General features: G+C 36.6%; 4 protein-coding genes and 1 non-coding gene across 7 annotated transcripts; 4 read left to right on the top strand and 1 right to left on the bottom strand.

Moving 5' to 3' along the window:
• The first annotated feature begins 4383 nt into the window (after positions 1-4383).
• Positions 4384-10748, top strand: LOC111791682. Of its 3 annotated transcripts, none has more exons than XM_023673129.1 (11): positions 4384-5046; positions 5822-5983; positions 6103-6224; positions 6443-6551; positions 6664-6703; positions 6822-6911; positions 7020-7119; positions 7239-7378; positions 7619-7721; positions 8708-9384; positions 10157-10748. In XM_023673129.1, the coding sequence occupies exons 2-11, from the start codon at positions 5842-5844 to the stop codon at positions 10470-10472; spliced, it is 1839 nt and encodes a 612-aa protein (XP_023528897.1). In that variant the 5' UTR covers positions 4384-5046; positions 5822-5841; the 3' UTR covers positions 10473-10748. The 3 variants fall into 3 exon arrangements, with proteins under 3 accessions (XP_023528897.1, XP_023528898.1, XP_023528896.1); XM_023673130.1 differs by having other exon boundaries at positions 4384-5043; positions 5816-5983; XM_023673128.1 differs by having other exon boundaries at positions 4385-5043; positions 5821-5983.
• A 345-nt stretch (positions 10749-11093) lies between these two features.
• Positions 11094-14145, top strand: LOC111791135 (co-chaperone protein HscB homolog). The gene is made up of 6 exons (XM_023672357.1): positions 11094-11583; positions 12034-12130; positions 12204-12293; positions 13233-13298; positions 13503-13571; positions 13732-14145. Exons 1-6 carry the CDS (start codon positions 11204-11206, stop codon positions 13867-13869), a joined length of 840 nt encoding a protein of 279 aa, XP_023528125.1. The 5' UTR covers positions 11094-11203; the 3' UTR covers positions 13870-14145.
• A 52-nt stretch (positions 14146-14197) lies between these two features.
• LOC111791136 (putative pentatricopeptide repeat-containing protein At5g06400, mitochondrial) lies at positions 14198-17542 on the bottom strand. The gene has a single exon (XM_023672358.1). The coding sequence runs from the start codon at positions 17540-17542 to the stop codon at positions 14402-14404; it is 3141 nt and encodes a 1046-aa protein (XP_023528126.1). The 3' UTR covers positions 14198-14401.
• Positions 17543-17633: 91 nt separating this feature from the next.
• TRNAR-UCU lies at positions 17634-17706 on the top strand. The gene has a single exon. It is a non-coding gene; the product is annotated as a tRNA-Arg (tRNA).
• A 2642-nt stretch (positions 17707-20348) lies between these two features.
• Positions 20349-23969, top strand: LOC111791769 (protein WVD2-like 4). Its single transcript, XM_023673240.1, has 7 exons — positions 20349-20683; positions 21468-21710; positions 21780-22165; positions 22261-22342; positions 22433-22504; positions 23129-23236; positions 23365-23969. Exons 2-7 carry the CDS (start codon positions 21471-21473, stop codon positions 23800-23802), a joined length of 1326 nt encoding a protein of 441 aa, XP_023529008.1. The 5' UTR covers positions 20349-20683; positions 21468-21470; the 3' UTR covers positions 23803-23969.
• The last annotated feature ends 463 nt before the right edge of the window (positions 23970-24432 follow it).

Here is a 24432-nt window from a genome sequence, read left to right on the forward strand (position 1 = left end):
AAGATTTATTGGTCTAAGATTCTTAAGCTGATCGCTCTTTAGAATATTACAATTTATTGTTCTTTAGAATATTACCGTTCAAATTACGAGTGAAAATAAAGAAATCGCTAATAGCTCAAAATCGTCAACCACTAGTTTTGTACACTCGTCGACCAACCCACATTGGTAAAGTAATATTCTAAAAGAAAAAGGTTTATTATTTCTAAAAGAATTTACATTTTAAAAAACAATAAAACTTATTAATTGAAACCCTCGATTACCGGTTTGACTGGTTTCCGGTTAGATTGGTATATTTTGAAGGACTTGTTTGGGATAAGAGAGTATATTTCTCAATCAACAGTCATGGGTAGTTGACTTCTACCATTTTAATTTATTTAAGAAATTATAATTTTAAGGAAATTCAAAAAATTTGAAAAAAAAAAAAAAAAAAACCTTAATGTCATTGTTAGACGAACACGACTCTTCACTGATATTGTCCACTTTGAGCATAAGCTCTCATGGCTTTGCTTTGAGTTTTCCCAAGAAGCCTCTCACCAATGAAGTCAGTATTCTTCACTCATAAATCCATGATCATTTCCTAAATTAGCCGATGTGAGACTTTCATCATCCAACCTAATACATAAATTATTTATTTTATTTTATAATTTTTTAAAATTGGTTTTGTGTGTTCCAATGTCAAATGAATTTAGGTGGGTGTATTGTGCTTCATCTTGGCTTTGCTTTCTGAGTCAGCAATAGGTAATAAATAAATAAATATATATATATATATATATATATATATATATTTGGCTATTATTAATAATAATATTTTTTTGGTTTCTTCTTATTGGGTAAGTGAGGGAATTTCCCAAAGCTTAGTGGGGCATATGTGCAAATATTTGGACTGCACACGTGCAGGTCATAGGATGGCACGTGGGTATTGTTTTCAAAAGGAATGGTTTGGAATCTAAGAAGATTTTTCAAGACTGTTTTGCCCCTTCCTTCCCATGTGAGACAACCCTTTGCCCAATTGGCCAATCGGGATTTTACAGGTTGGCATTTTCTTTTTTAGATTTTTTTTTCTTTTTGAGTGCCTTCAAAGTCGGGCAAGTTATCATCTTTTATTAAGCCCAAACAACCATGCTCGATACACTTCCATGATTATAACCGTTAATTATCATTTCAAAAGTCGACAGTTCAATCTTTCATTTTTATAATTTTCTAATTAAAAAATAATAATAAAAGCTTGAAATCATAAATAATAAATATATTTTAATAGAAGGATTTAATTTTTTTTTTTCTTTTTTAATAACAAATAAAAAAAAAAATACATATTAGTAAAGTGCATGCGTCACACTAGCAAAATGGACGGTCAAACAATAAAATTGACCAATTTCGTTATATATTTATTATATAAAAAATTATCCCTAAATTTGTAGGGTCCACTTTTTTTTGGATAAAATTAAACACATACCGTTGGATTAACCGACCAAATCAGTTTAAACTAATCCGACCAACCACGTTCTTAATAGTTATATTTTGAAATTTCAGTCAGTAAATAGATATATTGAATTTTTTCAATATAAAATAAAAAAACTAACACTAAGTAGATTGAAATATTATTCTACTCCTAAATTTGAGTTTATTTTTTATTTTTTTAATTTTTTATTTAAATCATTAAACCCGAATATTAATTTTATCTCTAAATTTTAAATAAAAGTTTATAAAGGCTAGAATGCATTATACGTGCATCATACTGTTCATACCTAAATAACCACTTATAGAATAGGAAATAAATGTGGGGTTTTAATGAAAGTTTGACATACTAGAGTAACACGTGGTATACACATTTTAGCGCTATTAAAACATTAATGTATAGATCATAAACCAAATATCTCAATATAAAAATAATTTAAATCATTACTAAATTATAGTTGTACTAACTTTAATGACATTCATATAAAATAAAAAATAAAAAAAAAATGCTATTTTAATTTAAAAAGTCAAACTTTTAGTTAATGGAAATAAAACCTAACCAAATGCTTATAAGACCTGAGGTGTGAGGAGAGGATATTATTAGGATTTGTTAGGTTGCATAATTTATGCCAATTAAATTAATTTTATAATAATAATAATAATAATATTATTATTATATTATTATTATTAAATATTTTAAATTATTTTCTTAAATTATCCACCGCCCTTTTCAAGTTGGAACTCCATCTCAGCGACCGGTCGGTTCAATTTATTTTCCTAATTTCAGTGATGTCATTCCCACTTACCAAATTACATTATAAATTTATTATTTAAAAATCCTTTTTTTTTAGTATTTTATTATTTATTTAGAATATAATATCAATTTGAATATTATTTAAATTATTTAAATTATATAATTTTTAATTTTTTATGTTTAATTCTTGTCCTAAACATGAAAGTGGCGTGATTTCTAGTGGCGAACCGTGAGGGGGAAAAGAGACGTGGGAGGTGGGCCCCACAGAACCGAGAAAAGGCACTCTGGACAAAGCTGGCCACGAGTTTTACAAAGTGGACGGCGGGGTCCACATGTGACATGCCAGACCAATCCTCAGCTTCCACGTTTTAGGTTCCTAAATAGTCCTGATTGGATTAGCCTAACAGTTGTTGCCACATCGGATTATTGGAGTTGACTCATTCCTTACTCTTCCAACTCACCACCACACACTTGAAAGTCCGACCCTGATAATTACGTGTTTCATTTATCCGTTATAAATTATAATCTTTTAATAATGGTTGGTTTTTCTAATACCCATACAAAATAAATAAATAAATAAATAAATAAATAAAATATTATGTTATTTCCTTGAAAAAAAAGGCTTTTATTATATTGCTTGACACGATCGTTCAGGGTTGATACTATATTTAAAAATATGTCATATGATATATTTGATGCATTTTATATTTAAATATTTTCGGAATAATTATAAATAAAATAAATTTTAATAGTTTTTAGGTGTTTTGAAAAATGGGTAATTTAAGAAAATAAAATAAATGAAGAAGATATTTTGTGGAAATGTTAGGGGGGAGACAAGACAAGCTTAGGGGAGCAAAGGCAATTGCCAGCTAAATGCCTATAAATTTGGAATCCAAGTAATAAGGCCACCATTATATTGGTTGTGTGATGTGGGGGTGTGTGTGTGACAAACAAACTTTATTGCTTCACTTTTGAATATTTGAATATTTTGTGGTTCCTCAAATGGGTTTACACAATAACCTAAATAATTAGTGTTGCCTTTTAAATTGGGGTCAAAAGTTTCCTTTTTGTCACACCCCATTACCCCATTCAAAACACCATAATCATAATTCCGAATCTAGATTATTCGATGGTTTTGATATTCTTGGACACCTGATGGTCCTGACATTCTCCCGTATCTACTGTGATATGGTCAGGTTACCTACTCCTTAAATCCAAGATTTGGATCATAATTCAAAATCGAATTATTTGGTACCTCATGGCCCTGACATTCTCCTGTATCCCCTACGATGTGATCAAATTACCTACTCCTCACTTCTCAAAAGTGAAGACTATTCTTACCGACCAAACTAAGAGATCACCCACCATAGAATTACTTCAAGTAAAACACGTTTAATTATGAAGTTTCTATGAATGAGCCACTAACAATGAATGTGCACCTTGTTGATATAGGTATTTTTTTTTTAACTTTTCTTAGTTATCTTATCTTCAGGATCGCTCTCATTCGGATGTTTTCTCAACTTATTTATGTACTTCCCATTTACTCGAATGTCACATTTCAAATGTGATGTCAGAGGCTTTTAGTCCGGTCTAGAGTTCAAACTTCCAAGCCATATTTGTGAAGGAAACAATAATAATTTATTTTATTTTTAAAATTATTACAATATTCTACACACTTTCAAATAGAGAAATTGGGCCCATAAACCAAACCTCATAAATGGGCCTTCTTGGTGCGCCTTTGTGGAGGGTAAAGGCCCAATAAAAAGCCTTGTCGTTAATATAAATGGCTTGAGTTTGTTTTCTCATGAATTCAATATAGATATTTCTTCTATGGGTCAAATTCAAAGAAATCCCTAAGCCCTAAATTAAATTAAAAAAATGAATTTTCAAATGAAAATTTAGTAAATGTTACAATTTAAATTTAATGATTACTGGAACAACCCGCTTAATAGTTTTTCAAAATCGGAGTTGGAGGGTCGATGTAAGATCCCACATGGATTCGAGAGGAAAACAAAACATTATACTGTCCAAACATATAACTTATCAGCTAATTGAGAGGAAATCTCCTCTCTTGTCCCCCTAAATCTTATCCGATTTGGACAATAAATTTACCTTTATTTTGAATTTTCGAAAATAGGGATATAAATACACACAAACCAACCAAACTGACAGGTGTATTTGCAAGTTCGTTTGGATTTGTCAGAATTCTTAAGCTCCAAGCTCTGTGAACGACGATTATCCATAAGTTTGTTGGAATTAAATTGGAAGGGACAGTTGAATACAGTTGATTGTTCAGAATTGATTTCTGCGTAAGGACAAAGGCAACGACGTGACCATCATTCGGTTCCATCGAATCTTACGAACCCAGTGCTCCGCGCCAAGTCACCCCTTCCTTTTTCCTTCGCCAAATTAGTTTTCTTCAGCACCCATCTCCTTGATTTCCTCCAAACCTCTTACCCTTCATCAATTTACTCTGTTTTTCTTCAACCCCACCTCGAAAATGGCTGTTTTCAGCCATTTTTTCTAGTTGTTACCATGGGAGATGGGTTAACTTAACGTATTCAAACAACCCTTCTTCGGTTTCATACGTTTCTTCTTCTTCTTCTTCTTCTCTTTCTCTCTCGATCTGTACCCTTTTTTTCACTTAGTTTTTTGGATTCGATTACTTCTTGAAACCTGTGGCGGTGGAGGGAGTTGGTCCCAAGGGCAAAACGAACGCCTGCCGCTGACCCTGTTTCTGGATTTGCTCGTATCAGCTGTCTTTGTCTCCTCACCGATGTGATTTGTATGGAATCTTATTGAGATCTGCGTTATCTGTCGGGGAATTTTATCAGGTATCATTCTGGACGAGTTGAGATGTTTATATATGATGACTGATTGCTCTTCAAATAGCTTCAATAGTGCAGAATTTGGACTGTTTTTACTATAGTTTCATCTGGGTACTTCCCCTTTTTCTTGCATTTCTGAGTTCTGTCTTTTGGTTTAGCTGGCAACCAATAATTTGGATGATTATCAGTTCATATCACCTGCTTACTGTTCTTTATTTTCGATGCATTACCCAAACCCTGAAGCTTTTGTAGATCTTTGAAATTAGCTTTTATTTGAACCATGATTTTTGTGTTGAATACGTGCATATGGATTTCTTTTGATCTTTTGTGAGTTATATTCATTGTTTTATTGGTTGGTATGAATGTCTTTTGATCTTAAGTAGCATGAGCGATTCTTTCAATGGACTCTTATTTGTTAATATGTGTAAAGTATTTAGAGAGTTCTTTTGAGTTTAAGAAACACTTAATAAGCTAGATTCCTATGAGCTTGGTTGCTAGCATTTTGGAACTTTGCAAGATCTCGGTTACGATTTCTTTGGTAATTTGCATGTAATCGTCCTCTTCGCACGGACCCGATTGTTATTTGAAGTTTTTTATATGTTCTTAAATGTACTTCTTTTGCACTATCTGATGTCAACAAGGCATGCCATAAGTTCAAATGCTTTGTTTAAAGTATTTACAATCAATCAAGTTTGAATATGGTATTAAGGCTTCAATAAACATGTGGTTAGATGCCTACTGATTGTGCATTTTCCCTGTTTTGTTTCAATTTCTTGAGAAAAGGAAAAAAAATTCAAATGCAATATGGAGAAAAGGAAAAGAATCACACAGTACAGGGAGAGGCTAGACAAAACACTCGCATCTACCGACCTGACAGCCCAGGAGTCTATCAAGTCCCTTGTGTCTAATCAACTTCGTCGTTTGGATTCGAAACATGGAACTGAAGGTTGGTGATGGACTGATGGGTCAGGATGTTTTGGACAATCTTGAGCTTCTGTATGTCTTTGTCGTGTTGGTTTAGCCATCCATTTCTGGAGGTTCTAATCTTTCTTTTGTATGTTGAAGGATGTAACGAAAATGTAGTAGCGAGAAGAACCGCTGAAGTATCGAATTTTCTTGACATGTTGAGGAGTGCTTCCAGTAATGGTAGCAGCAGAGCTTCTGAGACGGTGCATTCTGAATGGAAAGTATGCTATGCTCATATTTCATCTTCATTGTTTCTGTTGTTTTTGATATTCTGGGGGATAGCTTGTATGTTTCCATGCAATATGCAACGTTTTGAAGCTTTGACAAGCTGTATCGTTGTTGCTGCAACTTGTTCGTACTCCTATATTTCAGGAAATGTTAAATTTTTCGGTTCATAGCAGTTGGATTCTATGATTACTTAAAATCTTCAATATTCCAGACAAAGCACGATGATGAAGAGTTTCGGGTTATGTATCGTGAAGGACCAAAGGGCGCTCCGTATCATACATTGCTTGTTGAAGGCTTTGTAGATGGGCCTGTTGATGTTTGTAAGTGTCACTGACAAACACTTGACTTTATCCTAAAAATTTTAAGCTAAATCACATTTAACCTCAATGTGATTGATGTTCATGGACACAACTCCAACCAATTTGTCTGCAGGTTTGTGCACTTCCTGGGAGTCTGAATTGTATAAGAGATGGTGAGCATAATCCTTTATCTCTTATGGTTTCTTGGTCAGCCATAGCTGAACCGCTAAGCAATGTGACGTTTGTACGAGTCTTAGTCACTTGTTTCCTGTTTCGAATTCTCTCCATCAGGTGGCCTCAATTTAATCTGCCATCTTTCAAAATTCTCACCAGCAAATGTCTCGAGAAAGTACGGATCAGTGAACAGATCGCGTTAGTAAGGTTTGTCTAGCTATACTGTCAGCACTTACACACACACACACACTCATGGATATCAACCTTCTTCATTCTATTTTGAAATACTGAACTATTAATGTTTTTGAAAGCAAGGGTGAAGGTTTCATGGCCGCTGTCGACCAGGGAGATCATTGTGCACTACTTTTTGTTCGAGTACTTTCAGGATGATCTTGTCGTTGTTCTTCTGAACTCGGTAATTATTTCAACAAGATTATGCACTTCTAGACCTTCTAAACCGAGGAAATTGTTGTGCACTACTTTGGCCTAAATTCTAGATTGAAATCTGAATACAAAGATCTTTGTTCATTTCAGATATCTGATCTGGACAGTATTGATATAACTACTCATGGATTCACCAGGCATGCTATCCCGGACCCAGAAGACGTAATAAGGATTGATGTCGTGGGAGGCTTCGCTATACAGAAGGTGTCAGATACTCGGAGCTACTTCCGGTGAGAAGTTTCTTTCTCTCTTCTATCTTTGACATTAATTTACTAAGCCTAGCCATCTCCGGATAGAGTTTGTAATGCATGCTAAAGAACTTGAGTATTAAAATTGTCATCCATCTGCTATAATGCACCACTATGGAGCTTGGAAAGGAGCCTATCTCGAAAATTTATTGTCCTGGAAGAGATCCTTTTTTGCTACCTTGTCCATATCATATGGAACTTGAACACTGAAAAATCTTGCAGGACAATAGCAAACATGGATATGAAGCTGGATTTTGTCCCTCCATCGCTCATAAACTTTGTCTCAAGGCAACTCATTGGCAGTGGTTTCCGACTCTATCAAAAGGTTATACATTTTTCGAACTCAATATAAACAGGAACTAATCATCAAAAGCATAATATTTGTCGCTCTGTTTTTATAGATCTCGTTTTCAAATTACCAATATGAGATCCCACATTGGTTGGAGAGGAGAACAAAGAATTCTTTACAAGGCTGTGAAAACCTTTCCTTAGTATACGGGGAAGCCCAAAAAGGACAATATCTATTAGTGGTGTGCTTGGACTGTTATAAATGGTATCAGAGCCAGACATTGGGTGGTGTGCTAGGGAGGACCCTGGGCCCCAAGAGGGTGGATTGTGAGATCTCACATTGGTAGGAGAAGGGAACAAAACATTCCTTATAAGTGTGTGGAAACAAGAGAAAGCCCAAAGAGGACAATATCTACTAGCGGTGGACTTGGACTGTTACAAATGGTATCAGAGTCAGATATCGGGCGGTGTGCCAGCAAGGACGCTAGCCCCCAAGAGGGTGGATTGTAAGATCCTACATTGGTTGGAGAGGGGAACGAAGCATTCCTTATATGGGCGTAGAAACCTCTCTCTAGCAGACACGTTTTAAAACCTTGAGGGGAAGCCCAGAAGGGAAAGCCCAAAGAGCACAATATCTACTAGCGGTGAGTTTGGACCATTACAAATGATATCAGAGCCAGACATCAGGCGGTGTGCCAGCGAGGACGCCGGCCCCCGAAGAGGGTGGATTGTGAGATCCCACATTGGTTGGAGGGGGACGACGAAACACTCCTTATAAGGGCGTGGAAACCTCTCCCTAGCCTTGAGGGGAAACCCAGAAGTAAAAGCCCAACGAGGACAATATCTACCCGGGGTGGTGAACTTGGATTATTACTATTTGGTTTGACCAAGCATACTCAAATAATTCATTTGTAAGAGGTTTGGGAACTTGTAGAATAACCTTCAAATTTTACCTGAGATGCAAGTATTCCACTCTTATGTTCCACCGTCGTCTTAACATTCCAATTGTCAACAACATTGCAGGTAGTGGCTTCTATGTTCAAATCTGATGAAGATTTTAAGAATGCCTTGAAAGACCCACTGTACACTCGTATAAATGAAGCTCTCTACGGGAGGAATCAACAAGATAAGGTGTTGGAAGAAAATGAGCTCAGTTTTCAAATCGATCAAACTGGAATGCATCATTTTCAAGAGGTGCATCTGGAAAACTCGACCGAAGAGTCGCAGGAGAACTCGATGGAAGATGAGAAGGATCATGTCATATACGATGCAAACGAGCCCACAAAAACTGCCATGGAAATTAACGAGATTGAGGAGGAAGAGTACATAGAAATTAGGCACGATGAAGACGAAGATCGAGATAAAGATGCCATTTTAGGAAGAAGTATTGCCGAAAAATGTAACTTGGAGGATCAAAGAATCACTAAAATCAGTCCAGAGGTGGAAAAGGCTCTGAAAACTTTAGACGACGCCATTTATATGATGAGGAAACGTAGATCCAATACTGAAACAAAGGCTGCTTCATGCTTGAGTGATGAAAAGCCTCCGGATATAGAGAAGGATACTGGAAAGAACTCGAGTACTTCGGAAGACAGCAACGTTCATCCGAAAGTCGAGCTTTCTGCTAGTTTGTCAAAGAACAAAACCACTGAGAGAGCTTCAAATGAACCAGCTCGAACTAGTTCTAACCATAGTTCCAGGTAATAGTTTTGACTAAATCACTCCATTTTCTATGACGTGATCATAATGAATGCTTTCAAATGATATCTGAATCAGATGGTTTCTTGACATTATTGAGTATGTTTCTGAAGCATCATGTTCATTCTCTGTTATATATATGGATCATACCATCTTAGTTAAACTAATTCTATGGGGGTATTATATAGCTGTTGTTATTGTTTAGCCATGACGAACTTTGTAGGCCGTAACTCTCCTTCGAGCTGCCTTCCTTGTGAAAATCCACTGGGTCGACCCGAAAGGCTGAATTCCATGGTCGAGGTTATATCAGCCCAAGTCCACCACTAGTATATATTGTCCTCTTTGGGCTCTTTGGGCTTTCCCTTTCGAGCTTCTCCTCAAGGTTATTAGGGGGAGGTTTTCACACCAATGCTTTGTTCTCCCCCAGAGAGGAGAACGAAATACCCTTTATAGGGGTGTGGAAACATCCCCCTAAAAGACGCGTTTTAAAAACCTTGAGGAGAAACTCGAAGGGGAAAGCCCAAAGAAGACAATATCTGCTAGCGGTGAGTTTGGACTGTTACAGATAAAGACCGTTTGAACGGTTGCCAAAGCAATATCATGTGATCCAAGAAAAAAACGTGAAGTCTAGACTTAAGCTATTACGATATTGAATATATCTGATAAGTTTTTTTTTGTGTCAAATTCAATCGGTTGTTCTATGAGATTAGCTGAGTACGTACATTGATTTAGACAAAGAAAAGTGATCCATTTTAACTGAGAATTGTATTGCAGGCGTTTAGGATCATCAAGTTCTTTGTCCAAGGATGTCAACCACAACAAAATAGTTCCAGCATCTCCGGAACAGAAAATTTTACCCCTTGCACCTGCTGAAGTTAACCACACAGTGTCGAGTTTCATCAAACACGGACCGACCAGAAACCCGAATTCGAATCAAAGTTCAGATTATCATGTTAAGCAACCGACCGGTGAGCGTAATGGCGTCGACAAAATCAGCGAAAACACAGTGGAGAGGTACGTAAGGAACAGAAAAACCCGATACTGGTGCTTTCCGGGCAGTCCGGTGGGGCTTAAGAAAGGAAGGAGCTGAAATCTAGTTGAAGATTGAAGCAGAAATGGCAAAAGCTTTTCTGAAGAAGCCACCCTCAACTCATGATTTAACGTTAAGATACCTTAGCTTTCTTACTTTTAAGTGATTTTAACTCATAATAAATATTTGTATAACTTGACTCGTTAGTATTTTGATTTTATTAAGTACGACCAAGTGCAATATTTTCTAAGATGATACAGAATAATAGGTCCTGATCCGGAGATTTCACTCCTACAATGAATAATCACATATTAGATAGCTCGTCAAACTCGATGACACCTCTGTAATTTTGAAATGTTTATAAATATCGAGATAATATTTCTTTTAGCAAGGAATTGGGAGTTCCAAGCTCACAAACTCTAACAACTTGAGTCTAACACTAACAGATATTGTCTGCTTTTGACTGTTACGGATAGTCGTAGCCTCACGGTTTAAAATGCGTCTATTAGTGTGAGATTTTACTCTCTAATTAACGTGGAATCTCACCATCCACCCTCTTAGAAGTCTTCTGGCTGAAACACCGCCTGGTGTCTAGTTTTATACCATTTATAACCACCACCGCAAAATAGTACCTATTGTCAGTTGGTTAAGTATAGCCGTGAGCCTCAAAAGAGAGATTTTTCATTCCTTCTCTATTTCTCGGACAAGCAATTCTAACACCACTCTAAAACCTCGTTAAACCCCGGGAGAGTGGATTCGGTTCCAAACAAATCGGACCGATTCTTCTTCCAATGTCGAAGGCGAAGCTGCGATCTTCACTTCTCGCCGTTCTGCGCTGCAATACAACTCACTCATCCGCCATTAATTACCCAAATGTTTCGAATTCGGCTCTATCAGCCCAAATTCCGTCTAATTGCATCTCACTCTCGCAACTTCCTTCCACCGCAGAATGCTTTCGGCCGTGGCGATCCTCTAGATGTGAATTTCTCAACAATCTCAGGTTTCCCTCGAGGGTTTTTAGTTCTCGATCGGCAGAGGCGTCGGACCTGAAACTTAGGTGCTGGAATTGTGGCGCTGCGGCTCCAACGTCAGTGGTGTTTCTGGTGTGTGATTCTTGTCGGAGCATTCAGCCTTTGGACCAGTCGGTGGATTATTTTCAGATATTTGGCTTGTAAGTGCAAGGAAAAACAAGAATTTATTGTTCTTTCTTAACCTATTTTAATATTGTATTGATAGCTGAGAGAATAACTAGATGATGGAATTTGATTATCAACTGATTATGGGAAGGGATGAAAGATTTGAACTTAGGGCTTGATGGGTCTGTTAAAATTCTTTTGGTTCCAAATAGAATGAAAAAATTCTGATGCATCAATTACAAAGCTTCTCTTTCTCTTCATTTTCTGCTCTGTTCATATTGCCTCTGAGTACTCAAAGTCCAAGGAAACTTTGGCTTATGGTTTTTTAATTTCGAGAACATTGATGTAATCCACCCGTCATGTTTCTTTCCTTGAACCTTCCGCCTCATTTACTGGAGGGCATATGGGATCCTTCTCTGACTCATTGCTAGTAGGTGGGAATTATTGAAATGATGTATAATTAGAATTCCTAAATCTTTTTCCAGGGAAAAGGAGTATGAAATTGGAGATGTCAATCTGGAGAGCCAGTATAAAGATTGGCAGAAGAAATTACATCCCGACTTAGTTCATTCAAAATCAGACGTCTGTCTCATTTCATCTTTGAGAAGTTTGGTAATCTTTTAGGCTCTAATTTTCCGTTTCTTGAGTTTTGTAGAGAGAAAGAGAATATGCTGCTGAACAATCTGCTCGGGTGATCGATGCTTACCGCACTCTTAGTAAGCCATTGTCGAGAGCAATATATATTGTAAGCATGCTGTCTACCTTATCATCATTATTAATTTTTGTATCTTATTTGTGTTCTAAATGCCATGCTATCATCGATTTCTACCTCTAGTTACTTGAAGTCGTGTGATGATTTAAGCTGGGTAATTGGAATGAAACATTCTCAGGAAATTTCTTCATACCAAGTTTCCTTAATAATAGTTCCTTTGCAACCCCATCCCACTTACATTATACATGGAAGTGATGGACCAACATGTGATGGTAACTAGAACTGAACCAATTGATTGAGCTTCTTCATAATAGTTGTGCTTTGAAAGAATTGTTTGCAACTATTTTATATGCTTTTGGTATTTTGGAGTTAAAAACGTCTCATGTTTGAGTTTTGATGCACTGGGTGAAGATTGTTTTCCCATTTTTGCCTAAAGGGGCAGAGCATATCACTCAATTATAGGCTCAGGCATTTGAGTCCTAGAACGGGCATGGGATTGTTTGTAAGGTCTAAATGGAAAGATGTGGAGACTGCACTCTTAAGCATAATCCTAAGTGATGTTTAGTGTTGGGATCAAATAACATTTCCTCATGTGAGATCCCACACCGATTTGGGAGGGAAACGAAGCATTCCTTATAAGGGTGTGGAAACTTCTCCCTAGTTGACGCGTTTTAAAACTGAGGCTGACGGCAATATGTAACGTGCCAAAGCGGACAATATTTGGTTTATTTCCTACTCGGACTCTTGAATAAACACTATTAGAAGAGAATATCGGTTTATTTCCTACTCGGACTCTGTAATTTGATGTTTGTGATCTTGGTTTATATGCATTGTGTTTATGGCATCTGCAATCTAGAATATCGGTTTTAATATTTTCTCGACTTCCTTTCTAATTCCAAATTATCTACATTCTACAATATTTGGTCTTCCCCTCCAATGAGCTTGTAAGATTATATTGCCATCCTTTTTCAGCTGAAGCTTGAGGGTTTAGATGTCAATGAAGAGGATACAATATCTGAACCAGAGTTGCTAAATGAGGTAACTAGTAAGAACCTAAGTTCGACCCAGTCTGAGTTATTCAGTTCTATGAGAGCTTTTGGCTTTCTGTTTGTAAAAGCATTTTATGAGATCATTTCATAGATCATGATAAGAAACTCATGCTCCTGATTTTCAATGCTCAGACTGCAAGCTTATGTTCTATTTACAGTTGATTTATATAAAGTTACCAAACCCTTATTGCAGATTATGGAAATCAGGGAAGCTGTAGAAGATGCATCGGGATCTCAGGAACTAAACCAGATTCAGTCACAGGTGCTACTCGGGCACTTGTTCCGATTATTGTCGTTATTGTTTTTCTTCTTTATACATACACAAATTCGGGTGGGAGATTGGAGGAGTAAGTTGCATTTAAAGAATTAAAGAGCTTTTTATGATTACTTAACCTGTTTCATCTGCCTTCTTGTTCATCTAGATGCAAGAGAAACTAAATCATTGGTCTAACACATTTGCGAAAGCATTGCGAAACCGGAACTTCGACGATGCCATCTCGTCTATCCAGCGAATGACCTACTACGAGCGGGTGAAGGAAGAAATTACAAAGAAGCTTTAGTGCAGGAGGTATAATCCATGGAAGCACTAGGTGTAGAATTCAATCTTTATCTACCTCTTGAAATGATTGCTCATATCTCAGTTTTTTAGCACTTAAAAGTTCATAGATTGCTGGTTAATATTGTAGCTGTGAGTAAAAATTTCATATCAGTTTTGTGATTCTGATGTTGCTGAATGCTGGCAATCTCAGTGTGTATCAATAAGGAGACAGAAATTAAGAATGTTAAGAAACAGCCTACATACAATAAATACTCATTAATCTGTCTTGTTTGAGAAATTTTGTGGGCTTATTACAAAATTTTCTATTTATTTTTGTAGGGATTTTTCGATTATAAAGTATACTCATTCATTACAATAAAACTCAATAGACATGTCAAATTTTAGCTTTCTTAAAGCCAAAAGTTGGATTCTTCAACTTCAAATTTAAAAAAAATGGTAAGAAAGCCAACCCCTATGTCTCAATGTATTCTTAAGCAATCTATCAAAACCTACAAACACCTCTAAAGGAACATTCAAACGCTAAAAAAAAGATATCATATTTTAAACTTTCTTCTTCTAATTAAACCCAATTTTTGTTGAAGTACATCACGAGCCAAAATATGCTTACCCTCCCTATTGAGGCCAAAGAAAACTGTCCTGAAGTTAATACTGCTGGGAGCAATCCCACTGTCGAGCATATCAGATACAATCCGCAGGGCTTCTTCAGACCTCCCTGCTTCACACAGACAAGAAATCAGCATTGAATAAGCTTTAAAATCAGGAGAAGGCCCATTTTTCTTTATATAATGGAAAACCTTCCATGCTTCACCAAATTTTCCCATGTTCATGTAGCCATATATCACTGCTGAGTAAGTAGCAATTGTTGGTTCACAACCCTCCTGCAGCATCTTTGCAAGTATCTCCAAAGCTCTTCTTGTTTGATTCTCCTTGAATGAATGAACTATGAATGATGTGTATACGTGCACGGTTGGATTTATACCGACCTGTTTCATAGCGTTCATCTTCGCCAACGCCTCGTCCGTTCGTCCCCTTTGTAGAAGTCCATGAATGATGCTTCCGTAAATGTAGTTATCTAGTTTAGATCTCTCAGTCCCTACCTCTTCTAGTAATGTCAACGCCTCGTCTAACTTCCCGACGCGACAAAGAGCTCGAATATACAAAGAGTATATGAGAGGAACCGTGAAACCGACATTTCGAAGGTTATCTATGCATCGTTTAGCATCTGAAAGTCTATCAAGTTTGCATAAACAACCTAGATAAGTTTCTAACAACTCCTTATCAGGAATGTACTTAGAATGAATCATTTCTTGTAACAAAGTAATGGCTTCATTTACCTTCCTCCGTTTTGATCCGCAAAGGGACATGATCAAATACTTATACGTATTGGCATTTGGCTTGATCTTACTTTGCTTCATTTCTTCAAATGATTTCAATGCAATCTCTGTAAGACCCGCTCGACCATATTGCATAATCATGATTGTCCAAGTATCTGGAGTTATTAAGCAACCCTTTCTTCTCATTTCATAGTAAAGACTTCTCATGTGCTTGAAATCTTTCCCGAGCCCGGCGACTTTAATCGCCATGTTGTAAGTTTCTGTAGTATGATTATATCCTGGTTGCTTTCCTACCCAAGCAAAAAATTGTAATGCAGCACAACCATCCAAACTACATTTGCGCAATATCTCGAGAACGAATTCTGTAGTGAACTCGATGCTGCAGTTCTCCAATGCTTTCTTAATTTGTTTCCAATCTGTTGAAGATGACAGGATCCTGTAAACTTCATCAAGATCCTCCTCTCTGTAGTTTCTTGGAAGTGTCTCCGTGTGACAAGTAATACTTGTCGGTTTGGAATGCTCAAAGTTCACCTCCATACGAAGATCGTTTATCTTGGGTGCATCGTCTTCTCTATTTACCTCACATTCCTGTGGAAAGAGTTCAACTTTACTCTTCATTTTCTTTACCTTCTCTAAACTAATCATATCTCCCATTTTCTCCATATAAGACACTACTGATCGAAACAATTTGTCGGGGACAACGATATTCAGTTCGTGCATCTCATTCAGAACCTTGACTACCTCATCGGTTCTTGAAATCCTAAAAAGCTCCCTGATGAAGACTGAAAAGGATTTCCAAGTGGGCTTGTTTTCCATGGTTCTGAAAACGCTCCATGCTTCAGATATATGGTTTTGGCTGACATGACCGGCAACCACAGTCATGATAGCCACCGTATCTAATTCGATCCCTTTTTCCAGCATCTCTTTATAAAGCTCAAAGCCTTTCTCATACTTAGCCAACCTAAAGAGGTGTTGCATTAGTTGTGTGTAAGTCGAAGTAGTAGGCAAATAACCAATTTCTTTCATATTTTGAAACAGATCAAGAGCCTTCAAGATATCATTTTGCCTTAAATACCAATTAATGATAATTCCATATACCTTCCCATCAAGAACAGTTTTCCTCTTCATAATATTAACCAGTTCCAAAGCATCCTCGATCCGATTAGAGCGACAGAGTCCTCCAACCAGAATCTCGAAGTATTTCGGGTCGAGTACTATACCTTTACTATTGAGGTCATGAATGAACTTCAGAGCTTCTTTAATTCTCTTGGAAATGCAAAAACTCTTAAGAATGTAATGATAAACATCATGTTCTTGTACCTTAAACAATGCTACCATGTCCTTTGCAATGTCAAGAACAGAGGCAGTATCTCCTGATCCAGCAAAACAACTCAACAGCACCTTGGACATTTTCATGTCGACAACACTAATTCCTTGCTTGACCATCTCACGGTAGAACTCCATGGCAAGTTCAGGCTTTCCAGCAGCAGAGAGTGAACAGATCAAAGTCTTGTAAACAACCCCATCTATCTCACACCCACTTTCCCTCATCTTACTGTAAACCATCAAGGCTTTTCCAGTTAACTTTGCATTGCCATAGAGAGAGATAAGAATGGTCCAAGTCTTGATATCTTTCTGCAAGGAGTGATACTCCATTTCCTCCACTAACTTCTCAACGAGCTTGAAATCTCTGGCTTCACCAGCAATGCTAAGCACAATGTTGATAACACTAGTTGTACACTGAAACCCATCTCTGGATTTCACCCAATTGAAGAACCCAAGAGCCAAATGAGGGAACTTAAAACACCTCTTAAGAACTTTCTCCACAACCTCAGAACTGAACCTAACATCCAAACTTCCCAATCTCTCCTCCATCGAAACTAACCCATTTCCACCACGAACGGCGGCTGCAACTTGATGTACAACCGAACTAACATCATTTTCTTCCAAGACAACCAACTGGATACCCTCAGTTTCCTGCTCGGCATTTTTACAAACACCTTGGGCGCATAGTAACTGTTCTTCCCCATTCAAAGAGTCCTCCGCCGCACTTTCTTTCAACCCTAAATCCCGAGAAGATATTTTATCATGAACATAACTTTCCGAACCCAAGATCTCAGTAATCTCATTGAAGAGCGACCTGAAGCTTGAAGTTGCAGCCGTTTCCGGGCACTGAGATTCTTGTGTTCCACCTGAACGAGAAGAACTTATTCGTTTTCTTGCAAGAGTGGAGAAACGAAGAACCTGAAACTGTGAGAGATGAAAGCGAAGAAAATTGAGTGTTGAATTTGAATATGGAGATTGGAAGCGGATTAGCTTTCGCATTCTTACAATGATCATCTTTACAGATTCATTCCGGTGAAATAATAGAATTGTGGTAAAAGAAATTTACTTGATCTTAATACATTAAATCTACTAAAGTCAAACAGTAGCGCTCGTGGCCTAATGGATAAGGCGTTTGACTTCTAATCAAACGATTGTGGGTTCGAGTCCCACCGAGCGTGTCTTTATATTTTATTTTTTCTTAAATCAGAAATCAAATGATCGTGGGTTCGAATCCCATCAAGCGTGCTTAGTTTTATGATTTTGCTTAGGCAAGAAATCGATTCGGGTTTCACTTACAAGACTCCCCAACTTCTGTGTTGATGTTTTGATTAAAATATTCTGGGTGGAACGGCTTTCAATTTTAAAATGTGTTGCTTCAAGTTCATTACTAGCAAATATTGTTAGAAATATTTCATTCCACTATCCAACCACTGGAATTTCACAATATATTTTCTAGCGGTAGACTTTGACCGTTACAAATGGTATCAGAACCAGCTATCAAACGGTGCGAGATATTGGTTGGAGTAGGACTAGACCTTCTCCATAATAAGCGCGTATAAGGTTAAAACATACAAGATCTGCTGCAGAAAGTCATTGTTAAGAGATCTCTAGAGTGAAGGAAATGTTTAAGATGATAGACACCAACATCAATGGTCCATTTACTTTTCGTTTGCATTAAAATCAATGATTAAACAATGTCCCATCAAATTATTAAGGGAATGATTCTCTACCTGGGTTCATGTACTTCACCTTTTCCATGCACATAACAACCCAAGTATTTGCGAAATTATTGACCAAATATAATAAATTAGACGAGAAATAATTCAATCTCGAAATGGGTCTTACTCTTTAGTATTAATTATCATAAAGGAACTACCAGATCATGAGTTTTTAGGTGGTGGTGAGCGTTACACGTATAAAAATTATACTTGAAGGGAGTGTTCTTAGTTCTTGATATGGTATATGTCAGGTATGAGCCTATAACAGATGATAACGACCATTCGATAATTTACCTATATTTTTATACAGACGTTAAAGGATAAATTATGATAAGAAAATTATTAGAAAATGACAAAGAATCATTGTGGGGAAACTTATGCTTAGTAAAAGACATATAAGCCAACAACTATGGGTCCCTCTCACCATTAGCTTCATCCCCAACCTCTCTTCTCCAATTATGCTATCTATCATTTACTTTTTCATCTATAAAAGGCTAAAAATTAAATTATCCTCTTTACGAGACAAGACGGGACGAGAAGTCTTCCCTATTTTTGTTCTTAATTTTTATTTTAATAAAAAAATTTATTTATTTTTATAAAAATCGGGCTGAATTCCTCATCAACAATCTACAAAGATTGAATTAAAATATTAATTATAAAAAAATTAATGTATAATTTCCATTTTCATTATAATTTCTATTATAAAAATATAAAGCATACTAATAAAGTTTTTATTTATTTATTTACTATTATTTGTTTCTTTCATCTTCATTTAGTTATTCTTTTAGAATAATTAAGGGTCCATTTCACAACTAATTTATCTACTTTATGGGTTTTTTTAGTTCAAATTTACTTTATTGTTTAAAGCCAAGTTTGCTTTGAAATATTTTATATATAATTTTAAAATATATTTTAAAAAATAACATTCTAATTTTTTTTATATGAAAAATAAATTGAAATGTGTGTATATATATAAATAAAAATTACAAAATGTTTAGGCTTCAATCTATGGAGGTAACGTTTTAAAAAAATTCTATTTTTATTTTAATTTTAAATAAATTGATATTAAAGTATTTTATTTTTAATGAAATTGATAATATATTGATAAAAAAAAATGATTATTTTTAAAAGTTTAAAAATAAAAAAAAATGACGGTTTTTTTTATTTTTTTTCAATTAAACAAAAATATTTATTTATTTATTTTTAAAAAGGCATGAAAATGGAAAAAGTCCAAGGAAGGAACGGGGTTTGAATGCAACGGACCACCCACCAAATTGTATATAACGAGAGAGAAAAACGTGAGAGTATGATTGGGTCCTCACTCAATGGACGGCCAGGATTGCCTTGCCCAAATCTAAGATTCCGTTGTTCAATCTTTCCCGCACGTTGTGACAGCTCATGCACCGTTGGACTAAGCGGTGGGGACCCACATCCATCTCTTAACCTGGAGACCAATAATTTTGTTCGGTTTTGCCACGTCAGACTCTGCTATGACTCCCCAACATGCAGTCTCTTTCCCCATGTTCTTAAACAGTTTTTTCTTCTCTGGTTGGATTTCAATCATTGGCTGGTTTTCCAAATTACTGTTTTACCCCTCTTCCTCTTTTCTTAACTATTTTATTTTATTATAAAAATATGAGTTTAGTTTGTTTTTCAAAAACAAAAAATAAAATAAAATAAGGGTTGGATTCTATGAAATTTGATGTTTTTGTCTCTATATAAAACTTAATTTTTTTATTTTTAAATTTTTAAATTTTTACTCGTCCATAAGCTGACAATTAATTTATATAACCCCTTATTTTTAAATTTTTTTCGACAGATTGCTTATCAGACATGTCGTAACCGGTTGAATTAAGTGGATATTATACCGACAAAAGTTGGCACTAAAATCAAATTTATACCTTAAATAATTTAACCCCATAAAAGGCATTTAAATTGGAAAAATTTTGTTTTTGTCATTTCCCCACTTCCAAACATTTAAAAAAAAAAAAAAAAGGAAAAATAAATAAAGTGGCTTTTTGGTCATTTTGGAACTTCTCATTTATCTATATTTGCTTAGAGAGAGAGAAGAAAAATCCTTTATAGTTTTGCAGTACCAGCACTCTGTCTGTCTGTCTGTCTCTCTGTCCTTCTTTCTCATCAGACACACCATTGTCACCAACCTTCTGTAGCGTTCATGGTGAATTCTCTCAAGCACTAAGGCCATTTTGGTGCTTCCTTCTAATCTAAAGCGTTTTCGATCTGCTTTTCTTCTCTTGCTCTGTTTCAGTTTCCCAAGCCTTCAACTTCAATTCAGTCTCTGCCGTCATACTATTAAGAGAATTCTCTGATCCTTCATCGGAATTTGATCTCTGTTCTTTGCTTCTTCTGTTTAAATTCAAGAAATTTCAAACCCCCCCATACCCAATTTGTATTGGGACGGGTGCATATCGATTTTGTAAGTTTTTGTGCTCCTTCTCTTGTCAATTGGATTTTGGGTTCTTGTTGTTTCTGAGAATTCTGTTGATTTTATGCTTCTGTTGGTGTTAATTTGATGCATGGCTTGATGGGTTTTGTGTTTTTGTTTCTTGATTTGGGTTTTTGTTCCTGTTGTCATCTCTACTTGCGTCTTCAATGCCCTTTACCTGTTTGATGAAAGTCCGCACCGAATAATTGTTTTTTTAATCCTCTGTTTGGTTGTTAGTAAAGATGTCGGAATCATAGAAAGAAGTGTATCCTAGCGTAAATATTAGCACATGGAGGGTAATTGTTTTCTTTAAAAGGTTTTGAGGCTTTGAATCATGGACATGGTAATGTAGAGCTTTTTGGGCTGCCACTTTTGGAATTTACTGTCGTCACCATAGAGGTTGATATGATGGGAACGCTTTTTCATTTTAGAAGTATATGTTTATGGGGTAATTAGTCTCAAGGCTTTGTACATATCAAAGGGTCGTTCACTCTTCTCGTGTTCGTCGATCCGTGTTCGACGAATGGCATGACATGTTTAGAGATCTGTGATCTTTCATGTATGCTGCAATCCTCATTCATGCTCAACCTATAGCTTGTTTTGGCCTATAGGCAGCAGGGAATATAGTTATTTACTGGTTTTTCGTTTTCGACCATTTTCGACGTTTAAGCCGAATTCTATCAGAGTTCAACCTGATTTTCCTTCATCTTCAGTTGGTGCTTGTTACATTTGCTGAACTGATGTTGCTAATGCTGACAATCTTTTCACTTGTCAGGTGATGGAATCTGAAAATGGAGTTAATATGGAGGACGAGAGTCATGCAGTTGAGTCGCCACACGTGGATAATTCAGCTGTGGATTTGACTAAGGAGAGTGAGAATGTTGACTGTGGCCAAAAAGCTCGAACTCCGAACGAGATTTCTGAACCAGTGGCAGAAACTGACAACCTTAATTCTTCCAAAACTAAGATACAAGTCTCTATGACCGTTCCCAAGAGTAAAAATGTAAAGACTTCAAAGGTACATTCATACATGAACGGATTAAGACTATGGATCTATTATTTTTCCTAATGAAATTGTTCACTCCAGGAACTTGGAACAGCAGTAGGTTCTTCAAAGAACAACAAACTGTCCAAGGAGAAACCAACCTTAACAAGCTTTTCTCAGTCTCCTCGACCGAGCAGGCGAGTCCTTTCTCAGAGCCTTTCGTTTCCGACGAGAAGGGCTAGTACTGATGTCATGGACAAGAGCATTGACAAATATCCAGTTAAAACTGTCACCAAACGCATAGGGGAGAAAGTAATTAACTCAAGGACCCAAATTTCTGAGGATGCTCTGATGAAGAATTCAAGCAAGAATGCATTAAACAGAGTGATGACTAAGGGAGTGAACAAAAACACCGGAGAACAGAATCCAAAACCAGAAAAAACAACATTCCTCCCTAAAGAGGACGACGATGTTCACTCCACTTCCTCGTATGGTTCTCGTCGCTTGAGGCTGCTATTAATTGTTTGTTTCTGTTTGCTATAGTGTGTTTTATCAGCTGAAGCTAATTTTGTATTGTCATCAGAGGTGCCACTCCACGGGGAAGTAGAAACAGTTGTCCTGGTTTTGCTTTCCGGTTGGATGAACGTGCCGAAAAGAGGAAGAAGGTTTGAATGGACGTATATGTTTTATTCATTGCTCGTTTGTAGATTGTTTTAGATGCAGAAAACATTACATTTTCTGTTCTTCAATGGCAGTTCTTTTTGAAGCTAGAAGAGAAAATTCAGGCAAAGGAAGTTGAGAAAACTAATCTGCAGGCCAAATCTAAGGTATTGAAGATTGCACACTTTGATCCATAATGGCACTTCTTCCGTTCAGTGTACCCTTATTGTTCAAGTCCTTGCCATCATCTCTGCTCATGGGTCGTGTGAGATCCCACATCGGATGGGGAGGAGAACGAAGCATCCTTTATAAGGGTGTGGAAACCTCTCCCTAGTAGACGACTTTTAAGAACCTTGAGGAGAAACCTGAAAGGAAAAACCCAAAGAGGACAATATCTGCTAGCGGTGGCCTTGGGCTGTTACAAATGGTATCAAAGTCAAACACCGGGCAATGTGCTAGCAAGGAGGCTGAGTCCCAAAGGGGTTGGTGGGTCCCACATCGATTGGAGAAGGGAACAAGTGCCAGCGAGGACGCTGGGCCCCGAATGAGGGTGAACTGTGAGATCCCACGTCAGTTGGGGAGGAGAATGAAGCATTCTTCTTAAGGGTGTAGAAACATCTTCCTAGTATACGCGTTTTAAAAACCTTGAGGGAAAACCTAAAAGGAAAAGCACAAAGAGGACAATATTTGCTAGCAGTGGGCTTGGGCCGTTACAGGCCGTCTCCCGGCCTCCGGTTTTTCCTGTTGTACTTGTTTTACCAAACTCATTTTCTGCCTTCTATATCTTGCAGGAAAGTCAGCAAGCAGAGATTAAGCAGCTGAGAAAGAGTATGACATTTAAAGCAACACCAATGCCAAGTTTCTACAAGGAACCTCTTCCAAAGGCTGAACTAAAGAAGGTTATTGAATTACTTGATACTGTCAGGCTGAGTACTCAGGGGATCAGTCCTTTGAAAAACTCATGTTCTTTTGTTCCTCTTTGCCTTCTGATCGATTACATAACCATATTATTCATTAATCTACACAGATACCGATCACCCGCCCGGTATCACCGAAGCTTGGCAGACATAAGAGCTCAACTGCTGAAGCGGGCACCTCAGTTCACAGTCCACGTCAGAACGGCGAACCGACCAATTCACCAAAGGCATTCCAAACTAACTCTGAAAAAGTGACCATTAGTTTGAAGAAGGCAGCTAAAAAGCCTCAAACGAAACTCCATCCGAACGAGTCTAAAACTGGAGGAGCTGCCATCAAGCCAAAGTCAAAGATCAACAAAACCGAAAGACAGCACCCGAAACCCGACATTGCAGAGACTACGAAACAGCAGGAGAACCAGCCAGTTGATCATCCTGAATCAAACGACGGCGGAGAGCTGAACTCTGGGTTGGATCCTCCCAACAATGAGGGAACGACAGCCACAGCCTCTACAGAGATCATGGCAGCTGAAATCGCAGTTGGAGGCTAAATGCACTTACAATTATCACTTCCAATCCAAGACATCATGTTTAGAGGTTCGAAAATTTTTATGTTAAGTATTGTGAATAGAATGTTTCTCAGTTTTCATGTCAACATAAGTATTTGTTCCTTCCATTTGTTTTTGTTTTTTTTTTATTTATTTACAAGTTCTTGTTAGATATATATATATATATATATATATATATAGTGATGTATTAGAATTTTCTGTACAATTTATGCCTTTTATAGATGTTCTTTATTAATTGATTGGATTTATTATGAGAAGGGAAAATTTTTATTTTCTCTTTTTCTAATTAAAAATTGTATTAAAAAAAACAACAAAATTGAACATATTGAAGGAATTAAATTCATAAAGTTAATTTTTAAAGTTTCATCTCATTTAATATATAAGAAATTAATATTGTAATAGCATATGAACGCGATATTCAACTTGACACACACGAGGCGAAATAGATAAGATAAAAAAAAAAATAATAAGAACTTGTTGAATAATTATGTCGTAAATTTAGAGACTAAAATAAATATTTTTAAATCGAAAAAAATGAAAGAGGTCAATATTTTAAGAATTTAAGAATAAAAATAAAGGTGATGCTACACTTCACCAGCTGTTTTAGGCAAC

Source organism: Cucurbita pepo, chromosome LG03, assembly GCF_002806865.2.
Source record: "Cucurbita pepo subsp. pepo cultivar mu-cu-16 chromosome LG03, ASM280686v2, whole genome shotgun sequence".
In the NCBI taxonomy this organism is placed as follows: Eukaryota; Viridiplantae; Streptophyta; class Magnoliopsida; order Cucurbitales; family Cucurbitaceae; genus Cucurbita; species Cucurbita pepo.

Bases quoted from the DNA above. Each gene is read 5' to 3' on its own strand.
- LOC111791769 (XM_023673240.1), top strand. From the start codon at position 21,471: ATGGAATCTGAAAATGGAGTTAATATGGAGGACGAGAGTCATGCAGTT. The intron at 21,711-21,779 runs GTACATTCATAC...TGTTCACTCCAG, and splicing joins AAAATGTAAAGACTTCAAAG to GAACTTGGAACAGCAGTAGG. The intron at 23,237-23,364 runs GTTATTGAATTA...TAATCTACACAG, and splicing joins CAAAGGCTGAACTAAAGAAG to ATACCGATCACCCGCCCGGT.
- LOC111791682 (XM_023673129.1), top strand. From the start codon at position 5,842: ATGGAGAAAAGGAAAAGAATCACACAGTACAGGGAGAGGCTAGACAAA. The intron at 7,379-7,618 runs GTGAGAAGTTTC...AAAATCTTGCAG, and splicing joins GATACTCGGAGCTACTTCCG to GACAATAGCAAACATGGATA. The intron at 9,385-10,156 runs GTAATAGTTTTG...ATTGTATTGCAG, and splicing joins AGTTCTAACCATAGTTCCAG to GCGTTTAGGATCATCAAGTT.
- LOC111791135 (XM_023672357.1), top strand. From the start codon at position 11,204: ATGTCGAAGGCGAAGCTGCGATCTTCACTTCTCGCCGTTCTGCGCTGC. The intron at 12,131-12,203 runs GTCTGTCTCATT...TGAGTTTTGTAG, and splicing joins TAGTTCATTCAAAATCAGAC to AGAGAAAGAGAATATGCTGC. The intron at 13,572-13,731 runs GTGCTACTCGGG...TTGTTCATCTAG, and splicing joins TAAACCAGATTCAGTCACAG to ATGCAAGAGAAACTAAATCA.
- LOC111791136 (XM_023672358.1), bottom strand. From the start codon at position 17,542: ATGATCATTGTAAGAATGCGAAAGCTAATCCGCTTCCAATCTCCATAT.